The sequence below is a fragment of the Convolutriloba macropyga genome, chromosome 9 (assembly GCF_964194025.1).
Source record: "Convolutriloba macropyga chromosome 9, txConMacr16.3, whole genome shotgun sequence".
Taxonomy (NCBI): Eukaryota; Metazoa; Xenacoelomorpha; order Acoela; family Convolutidae; genus Convolutriloba; species Convolutriloba macropyga.
The window spans coordinates 65,713,463-65,729,978 of record NC_134476.1 but is presented as its reverse complement, the minus strand read 5'-3'; the positions used below and the strand labels follow the sequence as shown (position 1 = coordinate 65,729,978).

General features: G+C 37.2%; 1 protein-coding gene across 1 annotated transcript in view; it reads right to left on the bottom strand.

Moving 5' to 3' along the window:
• Positions 1 to 16,516, bottom strand: part of LOC142346291 (neural cell adhesion molecule 1-like) — a 98,307-nt gene that overhangs the window by 32,550 nt on the left and 49,241 nt on the right. Inside the window, exons 9-10 of the mRNA XM_075398806.1 lie at positions 13,800 to 13,942; positions 2,796 to 2,834 (exon numbers count right to left, since the gene is read on the bottom strand). Of these exons, the coding sequence (XP_075254921.1) occupies positions 2,796 to 2,834; positions 13,800 to 13,942 (182 nt within the window). The remainder of the gene's footprint in view (positions 1 to 2,795; positions 2,835 to 13,799; positions 13,943 to 16,516) is intronic.

Genomic DNA, 16,516 nt, shown 5'->3' with positions numbered 1-16,516 from the left:
GAAACATTCGTAATAAGATGAAGATTAATTTATATAACTAAAAAAAACAAATCACGCCAAGAGTAATATTACCTAGTGCCCCCATCCCAAAAAAAATACTAAAAAATTCCTAATGTGAGACACAGTAATTGTCCAGAGTGTTAGGAAACAAACAATCTTTTCCTTAAAATGTCGGTGAAAAATAATCCGCTCCTATGCTTAAGGGTCAAAAAAAGTACTTTTGTCAGGTTAAAAATTGATGAACCAGACACAATAAAACAAAAATGCTTTGAGCTTTTTGAGGCTTTGCTAATAAAATCCAGCAAAACTGGGCAAAAAAAATTGAAGAAGTTTTGCGCATTAGGGGTCCTCATTTTAAACGTTAATTAAAACGTTTCAAAATTGTTTGCTATTACTATGAAGTCTTAAAAAATGCAATTGAAAATTTCGCACAGTTGTCTTGAGCAAATAACGTTGATGGATAGCAAGGCTGCAAAAATTTTGTGACAGCCAAGATAGTGCAAAAAATTAGGGTCTATATTTCAGATCAATTCAAAAAAAAGGTTAGCATTCAGTGCCATACGTTATTTCAATAGGCTATCGAAAAGAAACTGATATTAAGAACTCAAAGGAACACGATCGATCAATCCTTTTTCTTTTTTGTTTGAAAGCTTTTTTGTTTCTCTCTCTCTCACTCACTAACTCGCTCACTCGCTCCCCCACTCAATCACTCAATCTTCACTCACTCGCTCACTCACTCGCACAGTTGCTCTCTCTCTCTCTCTCTCTCTCTCTCTCTCTCTCTCTATCCATTCTCACTCTCACACACACACACTATTATAAACAAAATAATTATATATTTGTATGTATATAATATATATACATTATAAAAATAAACTGACAAAGGAAAATCTGTTGGTTTATTCAATCAGTTCTTAAGACCCTATAAACAGTTCCACGATTACATTTTCTCAAAAAAACTCTTATTATTGCTTAGAAAAACATAATAATTTTGATTGATTACTAAAGGAATTTCAGGTAAATTCACTTTCAATAATCGCAAATAGATTCTGATACAACATTGAGGTGTTTTTCCAAATTTTCCATTAAAGCCAGACTCTCTTCTAAATTGTTTTTATGAAGTTTTCCATCAGAGTTAGGTTCCCTACCAAAGTTATAGAGCAAGCAGCCGTCCACTTTGTTGAGCTCCTAAAAGTTTAACTTTCATAACCGCGCAGTTTTTCCACTCTGATTTCTGTGGTCTTATGAGCTCCTAAAATTCCACTCCCCATTTAAATTTCGATTGACTGAATTGAGAGAAGTGCAAACAATGATAGTGATTGCAATTGTATTTAACCTCATTTATTACAATAAATTTTTAAAAAAGGAAACAAAAAAGTCATCTTCACCGCTTCATTCGATTAATACTATGAAATCTAAACGAAATGCAATTGAATATTTCAAGCAGTTGTCTTGAGGATATAACGTTGACGGATATTCAGGCTTCGAAAAAAAATGTGACAGCCAAGATAGTGCAAAAAATTAAGGTCCACGTTTCAGACCAATTCCAAAAAGTAGTCCAATCAGTGTCATACGTTATTTCAACAGGTTACAAAAAGAAACTGATATTGAAAACTCAAAGGAATCCGACTGATCAATCTTTTTCGTTTTTGTTTGAAAACTGTTCCCTCTATCAGTTACTCACTTTCTCACTCATTCAGTGACTCACCCAGTTCTCACTCATTCTCTCACATACTCGCATAGTCTCTATCCCTCTCTCTCTCTCTCTCTCTCTCTCTATATATATATATATATATATATATATATATATATATATCCTTTCTCTCTCTTCTCTCTTTCTCTCTCTCTCTCTCTCTCTCTCTCTCTCTCTCTCGCTCGCTCGCTCGCTCGCTCTCTCTCGCTCTCTATCCGTTCTCTATTTCTCTCTTTCTCTTTTTTTCTCTCTCTATATCATTTCTCTCTCTCTCTCTCTCTCTCTCTCTCTCTCTCTTTTCTCGATCTCTCTCTCTATCCTTTTTCTCTTTCTCTCTCACACACACAGACTTTATCAATGAAAAGTAATTATAGTAGGAATTTTAATAACTGATATATATATATATATATATATATTATATATATATATATATATATATAAGTAAAAAAGACCTGACAAAAAAATGCTGTTCGTTTATTCAATCAGTTTGTAAGGTCCCATAAACAGTCCTCTCAAACAACTCTTATTATTGCTCAAAAAATATAGTAGTTTTGATTACTAAATGAATTTCAGCAAATTTCACTTTCGAGAATAACAAATGAGCTTCTGATACAACTTTGACGGAATTTTCAAACTTTCCAGTCGAGCCAAATTCTTTTCTAATTTTTTATGAAGGTTTCCCTGAGGGTTGCATTTCCTATCAAAGTTTGGAGCAAAGAGCCGTCTACTTTGTTGAGCTCTTTAAAACTTAACTTTCATAACCGCACACATTCTCCACTCTGATTTCTGTGGTCTTATGAACTCTTACTAACGATGTAAATACAAATGTCTGTAAATGAATACTCCTCGCTTTTTGTTTATGGCTGGCTCATTCTACTTCTTTTATGGCTGGTCTTGTTAAAAAATGGTTCATTATTTTGCAAGATAATCTTTTGAACTCGACTAATGTGCAAAATTCCCAATTTATTAGCTCGCAAGTTTGTTTTCTTGTTCATGGTGATATCCCAGTAATTACATTTTCATAAACGTATAACTTCCAATGGAAACCAAGTCATAATAATTATAAAATATTTCATAAGCTTTCATCTGTTTCGTTCCTGACCTGTTTGTCTAGCCTCCTTTCTGTCGAGTTTTGCATCTCCTGAAATAAACACACATACATGGGTTAGTAATCGTGATTTATAACATAGTTATAAACTAACAAACATCACAGACTAACGTCAGACGGATTGCTCTCAAACGACTTAGCGAGCCTAATTTCATTTGGGTCAGGGCGGGGGGGCATAGAAGCGGAAATTGCCCTCCACGCCGTAAATTTGCGCTTACACCTCAGACTTTGATCGGTATGGGGGGGGGGGGGGTGGAGTGGCGGACATAGGTTGGATGGGGGGGGGGGGGGGGGGGGGTTGGTGGCAGGGTTGGATTGGAAGTTATGCCTATCCTGAGCAGTTTAATAGAATCGTATATATAGAGAATAAAAAGTTATTAACAAACAACTGCTCAGCGACTTAATGCCCCCGCGGGCTTCAGTTTATCTCGTTTCTCGGGACAGAAAGTTGCGAAACTTCTCATTTGAACGAAAAATCGGTGCTACAAAAAATGGCATAAAAAGACCAGCAGGAGTTTCAAAAAAATAGTTGTTTTCAACTTTGTTTGAGAGCAATTAAATAATAAAGAGCAACCATAACACCGCCATACCTCTGAGAAGATTCTTGTCTCGTATTTCACGAGTAAATTCAACTATTAATATTCACATTTAACTTTCGATTAGATTCTGACTCAGACTTCTAAACTAGTACAATAAGTTCACAGAATTTCTGAGAAAACTTAAGTCTCGAAATGAAAGACATGAACATCAATTTACTCGTTCATCGAGCGGTGTAATGAAGCCGTTTTGTTTGTTTACTTGTTTACATCTAATCAAACACAGGTGAAGCTGATTGTTAATCACATGAATAGATTGACATTGTCACGAATTAACTCTAATATCCAGTTGATCAAACTTGAATATTCAAATATTTGTCAATTTTTATCAAATTATTGATGCGATTTTATGATAAAAAGTAGTATAGTTTGAACTTCTTCAAAATTTGATTAAATTTTATGATTCCTCATTTTTTTGACATAGTGTGATTGAAGCAGAAATCCATTAAATTAAGAATAATAAATGAAACATGAGCTTTCTCGACGAAATGATTATATATTGAAGTGAAAGCAAGCTTGATTGAAGTTTTTTTTGATAGTCTAGTAATTAATTTGATGCATTTGTAAAGCTCACTTTTTCGAAATTTAAGGCGAACTCAATATTAGATGTCTTAATTCATGATTCAAAACCTAGTTACTTAGAAAAACGAGATAACATCAATTTTTTAATTGCTGACTTTCCTAATTCTCAGTAGGTTGAAAAATAAACAAGCTGACAGCGTGAAAACATCCTGTTCAAAATTACTTCATGCAACATTAAGTTGAAACAGAAGCAAAATAAAAGGAAATATTTCACATTGTCCGAAATAACTTCCAGTTCCAAACAGTGTTTGCGGAAAAGTGTACACGTCATTAAGGAAACTATTTTAACCACCTTTTTTGCTTAGGAATAGTTGAGAATTGTTGAGATAAAAACAGAAGCCAACAGTGAAAGAGAAAAATCATGAATTCGCTTTTAGAATTGAATGCGTATTTTTACTCTCAAAAAGAGAAAACTTTATTTGAAAGGTAAATTTTGTGTCCATAAAGAGAATACGGACTGAAATTCTGGCTTTTTGAATGTCTTTTTTTGAAAAATTCGATTATAAAAAAAGAGTTCACAAATCGAAGATTTAAAACAGTTTTTGGAGTAATATAGTTTACCTGGTACACAATTGGAAATCTATAAAAAGGGGTGAACACACTCTAAAATTAGGTACAGAGAAGCGAACTTGTAGCAGAAACTTGTAATAGTAAAGAACTAAAGCACTAAGGCAACTTAAGATAATTGTGCAGAACATTCTTGCGATTTGACAAAAAAAAACAAAAATAGAGATCCAAAAAAAACAATTTTAAAGAAAAGAAAACTTTTTGTTGATAAAAAAAATGTTGAACAAAGTTCGCAGCAAATGTAAAGCAAGCCTAATTTTTAAAAGGTTTGAACTTCTGAAAATTGGACTGTTCGCGCATTCCATATCGCAAGATGTAAAATGTGAGATTTTTAAGGATTTGGGTCAAGCAATTTTTCTCATAACGTCTTCCCAAATTGTTGGAGCTGAGCTTAAGGAATAACAAGCTTGCATAGGCGGGGAAAATAGAAACAAAACACTTTCTGATGTCTTAGTCATTTAATAGTTATAGTTATAGTTCTAGTTCTAGTTACAGTTTGTCACGTGAGAAAAAAGAGAAAAGGGGGAAATAACAAAAAGCAACACACAGAACTCAACGTAGTAGCCGCAGAAAACGGCTGAAAGTATAACTCAGCAAAATATTGCAAAACAAATTGTCTTGAGCAGTAAATAAAGTGTTACTGTGTCTTGAACTAGAAATATTCCTGAGCAGTAAATTGTTACTGTGTCTTGTATTCAAAATATTATTCTTGAGCAGTAAATTCTGTTACTGTGTCTTGCATCAACGAATTATTGGAGCTGAAATTCAACTGTTACAACCCCAACTTCTGGTATTCTCAACTTGTGAGTACAAATAGCAAAAGCCAACTTAAGTTTAAATTTAAATATTTTTGCACAAACAGATCTTAGACATATATCTTTGTCTTCGATTTGTTTTTTCTATCGGATTGAACTGGTATACATAAAGAGATCCCGTATTGTGTGATCTGTAGCAATCCAGTTCAAATTGATAGTTGAAAAACTAAGATCAGCGAATAGTTACGAACTAAAATAGTTAATGCAACGGTAAGTACAGCAGAGCGGATATACAGTTACAAAAGCGAACTGCATAAACGAAGTATCCGGACAGATTTTGTAACCACTCAGAACGAACTGGGCGGTGTAAAACTTTCTTTGTGAAACACAAGGAGAGCAGCCGTTACATTTGGTCCGCCGACCCGGACAGTGGAATAAACTGCTGTCCAACCCCACAGTCGAAGTGACGAAGTCATCGACGAACGAGAACAAAACTCAACAGGCAATTAAACGACGCCAAGCCAGTTAGGCAAAGTGCATTAGAAGTTAAATAGCAAGGCTTAATTAAAGCAAACAAATAAAGGAGCTGTAGAGATTCAAGCTGCAGTCCCGAAGTACACAAGAAGTGACTCCGTCACAGAGTCAAAGCGTTTTGGATCGACAGATCAACAACTTGCGAAACAAGTGGATTGAGAAACAGGAGGAAGGTTTTGAGCTCATTGATAATCGAGGTCGACCAAGCAAGCTCAAGACTCTTTATCAGCAGATACTGCAGTTGGACGACAGCATTCAAAAACTTGTGAATAAGAAAGCTGAGACTCTCCGAGACCCAGATATTTCTTTAAAACGCAAACTTGAGAGAGAAAAATACTTTCAATATTTGAACTCAGAGTGGTTGCCGTATATCCACGGAGAGACAAACATGTCAAGCCAGCAAAGCCAGTCAACTCTTCATGCTAATGAAGAGCAACCACCTGCGAATAATGTGCAGCAGTTAGCACAAAACGTTGGAATTCCAGAGTTTAACCAAAACCATGGTAACACAAGCAATGCAACGACGAATACGGTTACACGGACAATCAACCAGGATACAGAGAACGCTTCGGAAACATCTTCAGTGAAACGTCGGGTTGAAGAACGAATGAAGGAATTTGAAATTGAATTTGAAGCAAAGTTGCAAATCGAACGAGCACAATTTGATCGAAAGAGGTTGGATCTAGAAATGCAAATGAAAGAACTAGAGATGCAACATCAGCTTCGGGAAAAAGAGCGAGAACTAGAGCGCCAATTGCAAAGAACCGCATTGGAGAAAGATGACTTACGTTCTCAATCGACTAAGGCGCGTGACAAGTCACCTTTCAATTGGACCCCAAAAGGGAGAGATGTCTCGGAGTGGGCGAATTCGATGAACGACACGCGAACGCCAATTCGACCAAGAGCTCGCTTTGACGTCAGCCCTGAACGGAAAAAGCAGAGGCATTACCCATGGTACCCAAACTCTCGCGAACGCTCAGTAAGTGTTGAAGGGCGGGATATATCGCCGATAGCTGGAAGGCACTACAACACTGGACATTCAAGCAGTAGTTTACCAAAATTGAGTTTGAACAATTTTGACGGAAACCCACTGGAGTGGCCTGAGTGGTCTAGCATGTTCATGGCAACAGTAGATAAACGCACGATTCCCGACTCAGAAAAAATAAGCCATTTGAAGACTCTGCTAACAGGCAAAGCAAAATCTGCAATCTCGGGAATGGGCTATTCTGGACAGTTTTATAGTGCTGCCTGGAACATTTTAGAAAGAGAATTTGGAAGACCGCATGTAATTATAGATGCCCAGCTCGAGAGCCTACGAAAAGCTAATCAAGTGAAACCTCATGATTCAACCAGCCTGATTAATTTTTCTGTTATTGTATCTAACTTCGTGAACGTGCTTAAAGAGTTCAAACATATTGGTGATTTGCAATCAAGTTCGACATTGTACATGGCAGTTGATAAGCTACCTCAAGTTCTAAAAAAAAATGGTGGTTCTACGTCGATGACAAAGACGAGGACTGGCCTGACCTTATCATGTTTGAAAAATGGCTATCACGATTGGCATTCGTGCATGAAGGGTTTTCAGCGTTTAAAGGGGAACGCAAAGAAGAAGACCGACGCAACGCAAATAGAGAAAAACAATTCTCGAAGACATCGAACTTCAGTGCAAGTTCAAACCTGCAAGAAACCAAGCAAATGCAAAACAACAACTGCCCACCAGCGGATGGCACTCATAAAATATGGAACTGTCCAATATTTAAGAATATGACTGTCACCGATCGCTATGCAGCAGTGAGAAAAGAACGTTTATGTTATGGATGTCTGGGGAAAGGGCATGCAATCAAAGATTGTAAAGTCCACCCGTGCGGTATAAATGGATGTACCAAAAGGCACAACAGACTGCTACACTCAGAAAACCAAATGGACGAGGGTAGTCACGCAGTTAACGTAAGCGCAGCAACAATCAACCAGAGTAACCAAGTTACTAGTTTTCTTCAAATAGTTCCTGTATCGGTTCAGAGTGGTAGTAACAGGTTGACTACCTACGCTTTCCTCGATAGTGGGTCTACAGTATCATTCATCGATCAGAGTGTCAAGGATCAACTACAAGCCAAAGGCACGGACGTTACCTTAAACATAGCTGGCATACATGGGACGCAAGATTTGAGGACAGAGAAGGTTCCTATCACAATAAAGGGACTACATTCAAAGGTGCATTCAATTGAAGCGTTTGCACACCCATCAATATCGTTAGGAAACACAACATATGACTACAAGGAACTGAAGAACAAATTCAGACACCTTAATGTTCTCACTAACAGAACATTCAACCTGATGGAAGTAGGCATCATACTTGGACAAGATGCCTACGAAATTCAACGTCCATTGGACTATAAGATTGGAACACGAAGTGAGCCTTTCGCCGTCCTAACAGAATTAGGATGGGTAGTCAGTGGTCCCATGACAGGCAAGAAAAGTCAAAATGTTTGTCATTTCGCCTTCACAGAAGATGTGAAAGTGGCAGAAAATATCCAATCATGGTGGGACATAGAAACCTATGCTTCCAAAATAAATGTTGTAAGTCAATCAAAGAAAGAGCAGCAGGCTCAGAAATTCCTAGAGAGCACGACAAAGTTTACAGGCGAGCGGTACGAAGTGGGCATGCTCTGGAATGAACCAGAACCCAGTCTTCCAAACAACTACGGCTCAGCCCTTGGTCAGCTCTACTCACTGGAACGAAGATTCCAACGAGAACCAAAGTTAAAAGAATTGTATCAACAGTCAATTGATACAGATGTTGAAAAGGGATTTGTGAAGATCCTTGGTAAATCGGAAGTCAAAGGCACTTTCGGAAGAGAATGGTATTTGCCACACCATCCAGTACTAAACCCCAACAAACAAGGTAAAGTTCGCCGTGTTTGCAACGCTGCAGCAAAATACAAGGACGTATGCCTAAATGACAAGCTGTTAGCCGGACCCGATCTACTACACGGGTTGATCGGAACAATATTCAGATTTCGAGAAGGACCAATTGCCGTAACCGCAGATATTGAATCAATGTTTCTGCAAGTGCAAGTTCCTGAACGGGATAAAAGCTGCTTGAGATTCTTGTGGAGACCAACAATGAACGAACCTGTGCAAATTTACGAGTATCAACGTCATGTTTTCGGAGCAAAGAGTTCACCAACATGTGCCAACTACGCTCTGAAGCGAGTAGCGATTGATAACGAGGACGAGTTCCCAATTGCAGCAAAAGCAATCCAAAACAACTTCTACATGGACGATTTCATCAAGTCAGTCGAAACACCTGAAGAAGCAATCAAAGTTTTCAAACAACTGCAACCTCTTCTCTCAAAACATGGATTTGAACTGAAGAAGTGGATCACCAACAGCGACTTGGTAACCAACGCAATCCCAGAGGACTTAAGATCAATCAGCAAAACAAAGCAGGTTGAAGTAGAACCCAGCCAGGAAGGGTCATCAGTGCTTGGGCTTCAGTGGACGATCACCGATGATAGTCTACAGGTTTGTAGAGGTACAAGCAAAGAAGTGGAGACCCCAATCACCCAAAGGAAGATCTTATCCCTAGTTTCTTCAGTGTTTGATCCTCTTGGACCGTTTGCACCATTCAGTGTCCATATGAGACGACTCCTGAAGAGCATCTGGAGCAAAAATGGACAACATTGGGACAACTCAGTAGAACCTAAAGAAGAAGAAGAGTTTCTGAAGTGGAAGGCGCAGCTTCCAGAAGTAGCAGAAACCAGCATTGATAGAAGATACTTCAGCACATCCAAGGACAAATGGGAACTTCATGTGTTTGCCGACGCATCTGAAGACACAATGTGCGCAGTGGCTTACCTACGTTCAAAGCCCAAAGAATACTCAGCAGACTTAGCATTTGTAATCGGAAAGTGCAGAGTCGCACCGATGCGACACCTTTCCATACCACGCTTAGAACTACAAGCAGCAGTGATGGCGGTGAGACTTAAAGAACAGATAGTGAAGGAACACGAATCGAAGATTCAAAGTTGCAACTTTTGGTCAGACTCCACTACTGTTCTGCAATGGATTCATAGCTCTCACCGTAAGCAACAGGTGTTTGTTGCAAACAGAGTGGCTGAGATTTTGGATACAACTAATGTTTCACAGTGGAATCATGTGAGTGGTATTAACAATCCAGCTGACATCGGGACACGAGCAATCAATGTTGACGAACTCAAGAGAAGCGAATGGCTCACTGGGCCGGCCTGGTTGAAGCAACGAAAGAACGAATGGCCTGAACAGTTGAATTTAACATTTGCTTCAGACGAACAAAGCGACGAAATGGTCTTCTCAGCAAAGGTTGAAGAAAAGAAGCCGATGATTCAGTGGGAACGATTCAGCAATTACAATCGACTAGTAAATACAATGGCATACATACAGCGTGTATTCAAAAAACACAAACCGGCAACAAAAACACTAAGTGTTGAAGAAAGAGAGGATGCACAAGCAAGCATCTTCAGACTACTGCAGCAAGAACAGTTTACTGAAGAGATGAAATCTCTCAAGGCTGAAAGGGAAATTCCAAAAAACAGCAAAATCCTCCAGTTTTCACCATTCATAGACCAGCAAGGACTTATTCGTGCTCAAGGCAGAATAGGTAAAAGTCATCTGAGCTTCGAAACCAAGCATCCAATACTGTTACATTGGAAGCACCATGTAGTTGAATTATTCTTGCAAAATGAACATAAGAATAATCACCACGAAGGTACTGAACATGTCAGAAACATAGTCCAGCAAAAATTCTGGATCCTAGGCATACGAAATGCTTTGAGATCGATCAAAAACAAATGCATTAGATGTCGAAAGGGAAAAGCCCAAACAATGGCACCAGTAATGGCAGAACTACCTGAAGAACGATTAGTCGCATCGACAGTGTTCTCGAATGTAGGCGTAGACTATTTCGGACCATTCACAGTAAAGATTGGTCGAAGAAACGAAAAGCGATGGTGCTGTCTATTCACATGCCTTACTGTGCGTGCGGTACATATAGAGATTGCACCAAGACTAGACACTGATAGTTGTCTGAACGCAATTATGCGATTCATTGCACGAAGAGGCAAACCGGTCAAAATGATTAGCGATAACGGGACAAACTTCGTTGGAGCTGAAAAAGAACTGGCAGAGTATATAGCAGCATGGAACAAGGTGCGAATTGAAGAACATCTAATTCAACAAGGTATCAGATGGAAGTTCAACCCACCTGCAGCACCACACTTTGGAGGAGTGTGGGAAAGACTGGTTAGGAGTTGCAAGAAGGCAATGTACGCAGTGCTGGGCAATCGATCAGTCACGGAGGACGTTCTGTCAACCACGATGTGTCTTGTTGAACAGACGCTGAATGCTAGACCGCTGACACAAGTCAGTTCTGATGCTACCGATTTAGAAGCTATTACTCCAAACCACTTCCTACTTGGCAACAAGAACCTTTGTTTACCGTATCTATCAGGTGCAGAGCAATTTGTTGATCATAGAAAGCTCTTCCGACAAACACAAGCTTACGCAGACCTCATCTGGGACAGATTCCGTAAAGAATACTTGCCGACGTTGAGTAGTCGAAAGAAATGGCAGACCACAACGGAAAGAAGTCTTCAGCAGGGTGATCTTGTGTGGTTAGTGGAAGACAGTGACAAACGTGGATATTACAATCTGGGTCGAATAACCGAAATATTTGAAGGTTCCGACGGATTGATTCGATCAGCGAAAATCCGAACAAAAGATGGATACTACAAGAGGCCCGTAGTGAAGCTCGCTCCAGTACTTCCAACTGACGATGATGTTTTCAGGAAGGAAAACAGGGCCGGCGATGTTGGAGCTGAGCTTAAGGAATAACAAGCTTGCATAGGCGGGGAAAATAGAAACAAAACACTTTCTGATGTCTTAGTCATTTAATAGTTATAGTTATAGTTCTAGTTCTAGTTACAGTTTGTCACGTGAGAAAAAAGAGAAAAGGGGGAAATAACAAAAAGCAACACACAGAACTCAACGTAGTAGCCGCAGAAAACGGCTGAAAGTATAACTCAGCAAAATATTGCAAAACAAATTGTCTTGAGCAGTAAATAAAGTGTTACTGTGTCTTGAACTAGAAATATTCCTGAGCAGTAAATTGTTACTGTGTCTTGTATTCAAAATATTATTCTTGAGCAGTAAATTCTGTTACTGTGTCTTGCATCAACGAATTATTGGAGCTGAAATTCAACTGTTACAACCCCAACTTCTGGTATTCTCAACTTGTGAGTACAAATAGCAAAAGCCAACTTAAGTTTAAATTTAAATATTTTTGCACAAACAGATCTTAGACATATATCTTTGTCTTCGATTTGTTTTTTCTATCGGATTGAACTGGTATACATAAAGAGATCCCGTATTGTGTGATCTGTAGCAATCCAGTTCAAATTGATAGTTGAAAAACTAAGATCAGCGAATAGTTACGAACTAAAATAGTTAATGCAACGGTAAGTACAGCAGAGCGGATATACAGTTACAAAAGCGAACTGCATAAACGAAGTATCCGGACAGATTTTGTAACCACTCAGAACGAACTGGGCGGTGTAAAACTTTCTTTGTGAAACACAAGGAGAGCAGCCGTTACACAAATCAAAAACCAGTTTTCAGATTGTCTCGCAAGAGGAAACTTTCCAACTACTAGCCTTCCGGTGATTGACAACTCCATGTATTTAGATTATTAGTTTAAATCAATTAAAAGCTGAAAAAATGCGATATTTTAAAAAGCATAATTTTTTTATCAAAAAAAGAAAGAAGTGTTAACTAACTTTCGCAAAACTGATTTTCAAGCTTAAATAACAGATCTCAAAGCTTTACTAGCCAATCAAAAAAAATAAAACGAGTTAATTTCTTGAAGTTTATGGTTGCCTTGATAATCGCAGTATCGTTAGGATATAAATAAAGTTTTACACAATCCGTATTTCCGGTAGCATTCTTTCATAATGTATTAGTCGTGATCTAACTTTCAGAGTTTTAAGCATCCAAATGTTTCATATGACCTTAACCTTTTTAGAATGAAGGTTTATATAATTTAATAAATTAGGCGTTTTCCGAACAAAATCTTTGCTTAATCAAAACTACATCTAATAAAAATTTTAAAGATGAAGATGTTTATTGTAACTTGTATCGTTGCAGGTTTAATTGAGAAAACAAAAATTTTAAGAGTTCGAAACTCAATTTCTTTAACGTGATTTAAAACCCAGCAAATTTATTTGCAAACTATTTCCTACTGTTCAGAAAAAAAGTATTACTATCATTCACAGCTTCTTAATGATTGCACAGAGTAAAGAAACGAAAATACAAAAAATTTCAATTATTAGGTTGACGAGAAAATTATTTTAACGCTCATTTGTATCTGAGTACACAGATTGGCGTGATATTATTTAATGAATTTAGACATACATTCTAAGATGTTTTTTTTTTCAAAATAATGAACATCAACCTTTAAAAAATTGATTTGAGACTATTAAATGATTTATTTCATTCTTTTAATAACTTTTATTGACCTATTTAATTAATTGAATAAACTAATGCATTTTTTACAATGCATTTTAAATCATTGTGATTTTGTAAAACCATTTCTGATGATCAAACATTGTTTGTCAGTCTCAATATTTTTTCATCCGACCAGTGTGTGATCAAATTGTAAAAATTCAAATAATTGGAATTCTTTTGCTTTATTAAGCTTCCAGTTGCATGCAAAAATAAATACGAAACTTTCGAGTGAAATTGATCTGTTAGCAAATCTTAGGGTCCTTATCTCTGTCAGAACGCTTCACAATTTAGATTTTTTCAAAAAAATGTTAGGTTTTGACAAAACTCTGATTCAAACGCTAACAGTAACAAACAAACAAACAAACAAACAATCAACAAAATTGAACATTTAACATTATTAAACTGTGACTACTTTTCTACGTTACCTCTCCAGTGTATATGGGTAGAGTGTTGAGTGTCCACGTGAATTTAGTAACAGGGGGCTCTGCTTCTATGACTGTACACTGGACACTGAACTGTTCAGTCTCTGAGACTACTCTGTTCTCTATTGGGATGAGCGTCGCTTTGACTGAAACAGAGAACAGTTACACTGATACAGTGTCAATTTGACTGAAACAGAGAACATTTACACTGAAACAGTGTCAAAAACTCGAAAAGAAAGAGAAATAGTTATTGAGACGGAAATTCACGTTTACAGTTGAAAAAATATATATAATGTAAAGCAACTCTGAAAAAAACTTCAAAAATCACACATCTTTTGATAATTCATTTTAATTTTCGCATTACTCCGCAAACCAGGTACTTTCACTTAGTGAATTTACTCGAAAATCTGAGTCATAACAAATTTGAATATTATCATTTGATGTAAAAATGGAATTTCTAACTTAAGCTTTCTTAAGAAATTTAAGAAAACTTAAGAAATTATGGCAAAGTACTAACCTTGGGTTATTTCTCAGAAGTTTCGAATTAAATTAGATTGAAAGAATAATGGCTAAGTAAGTTAGGACTTTAGAGGCGGTTTATTCAACAAATATTGATTCTGATAAGTACTGACAATTCTGACTTTGTATGAACTGAACGGATTCATAACCTTTGATGAAACTTAAGATTTCTCAGCTCATATTAGAGGTTACTTACTAAATTGGGGATGAACTTGTTTTAACCATGGGATTTTTTGGGACTTTTCGCATGAGATTAAACTATTTAAAAAAATCGGATTTGATTATATCTCTTTTATTTACTTTTGGGGAGTATATATACCGCTTGAATTTTGTACTTTCTTAGAGCTTCTTTTTGAAATTAATTTTGTAAGTGAAGTCTCTCCTTTCTGTTGGTAAGACAGAGAGTTCATAGCTAGATTTCAGCGTGTTTTTGTTATAGTTTTCTTAGTAGGCATAAGTACTAGAAGTTAACGGGTGTAAGTTAACTTTTGCTAAGTATAGAAGTGTGCCCGTTTTCCTTTATAAGTTAGTTTGGGCAGAAGGTCTTTAAGAGAATTAAAGTCGCCTAGAGGGCTAACTTAGAGAAAAACTAAACTTAGGAATTATTTTCAAAACTTGTTGGAATTTAGAGGCTAAGGCCCCGAACCACCTTAGCTGAAATTTAAATTCTACATTGGCGACCACAGAGGGATTATCAGAATTTGAAGTATGATTTAAAGCACATGATTTAAGGAAAATGTGAAAGTTGTCTATATGTGATAACGTGAAAGTTCTAAGCATATAAATAAGGCTTTAAAAAAATTGCGATCTTTAATTACCTTGCTTCGTTGTACTAGAACCAAAGTGACTTCAACTTCACTGAGAAATGTCATCACAAGAGGAACTTGGTCTCAAACAAAAAGTTGGCGAGAGTATCACAAAGTGGGCGGACAGGGTTTACCAAAAATCCTATCGAGAAAATCTAGCAAAAACGGACCAAGAGTTGGATCGTCTGGCCCACTGGATTTTCATCAACGGGCTACAAGTGGAGAGCCTGAGGAGTGAACTTCGTAAAGAGCCATTTGTGGGGTATACTATTACGGTGGGCTTAGCTATTGACCTGGGAATCAATAGTGCAACACAGCCTCAGCCGGTAACAATGCGGGACGATGATGATGATGCTTGGAGCACTACTGCGACGATTGGTAAACAAAATACCAGAGATGCCGCCACACAAACGGAGATGGAGGTTCTCGAGGCAGCATTCAGTCCCGAATTTCACTTCCGTTTAATTCAATTGGTCCTCTCTGGGCAACAGAAAATGAGATGGGCTCTTGAAAACTTGATGCAGGGACAACAGGCAATTGTTGGAGGCCAACAAGTTCAAACGAGGTCCCGGGTAGTATGCCAGCGGTGTGGTCAAGAAGGCCACTACAGTTAGGGATGCGCAAGATAGAAACGATTCGTGTGCAGTGTTGTCTCTCCTCGAAAGCATCAAAACAAAAGAACTTGCAACTGTTTGTGAATACTCAGACCAAGGACTAACTAAACTTTTTATAAGTTCTTTTTCTATAAATTTGTTTTACATTTCTATTTACTGATGTAAATCGTTTAACTATGTAATTATAAATATTCAGGAGAATAGTTAAGTCCAAGTGGGTGGTGTAGAAATGGAATTTCTAACTTAAGCTTTCTTAAGAAATTTAAGAAAACTTAAGAAATTATGGCAAAGTACTAACCTTGGGTTATTTCTCAGAAGTTTTGAATTAAATTAGATTGAAAGAATAATGGCTAAGTAAGTTAGGACTTTAGAGGCGGTTTATTCAACATATATTGATTTTGATAAGTACTGACAATTCTGACTTTGTCTGAACTGAACGGATTCATAACCTTTGATGAAACTTAAGATTTCTCAGCTCATATTAGAGATTACTTACTAAATTGGGGTTGAACTTGTTTTATCCATGGTATTTTTTGGGACTTTTCGCATGAGATTAATTATTTAAAAAAAATTGGACTTGATTATATCTCTTTTATTTACTTTTGGGGAGTATATATACCGCTTGAATTTTGTACTTTCTTAGAGCTTCTTTTTGAAATTAATTTTGTAAGTGAAGTCTCTCCTTTCTGTTGGTAAGACAGAGAGTTCTTAGCTAGATTTCGGCGTGTTTTTGCTATAGTTTTCTTTGTAGGCATAAGTACTAGAAGTTAACTGGTGTAAG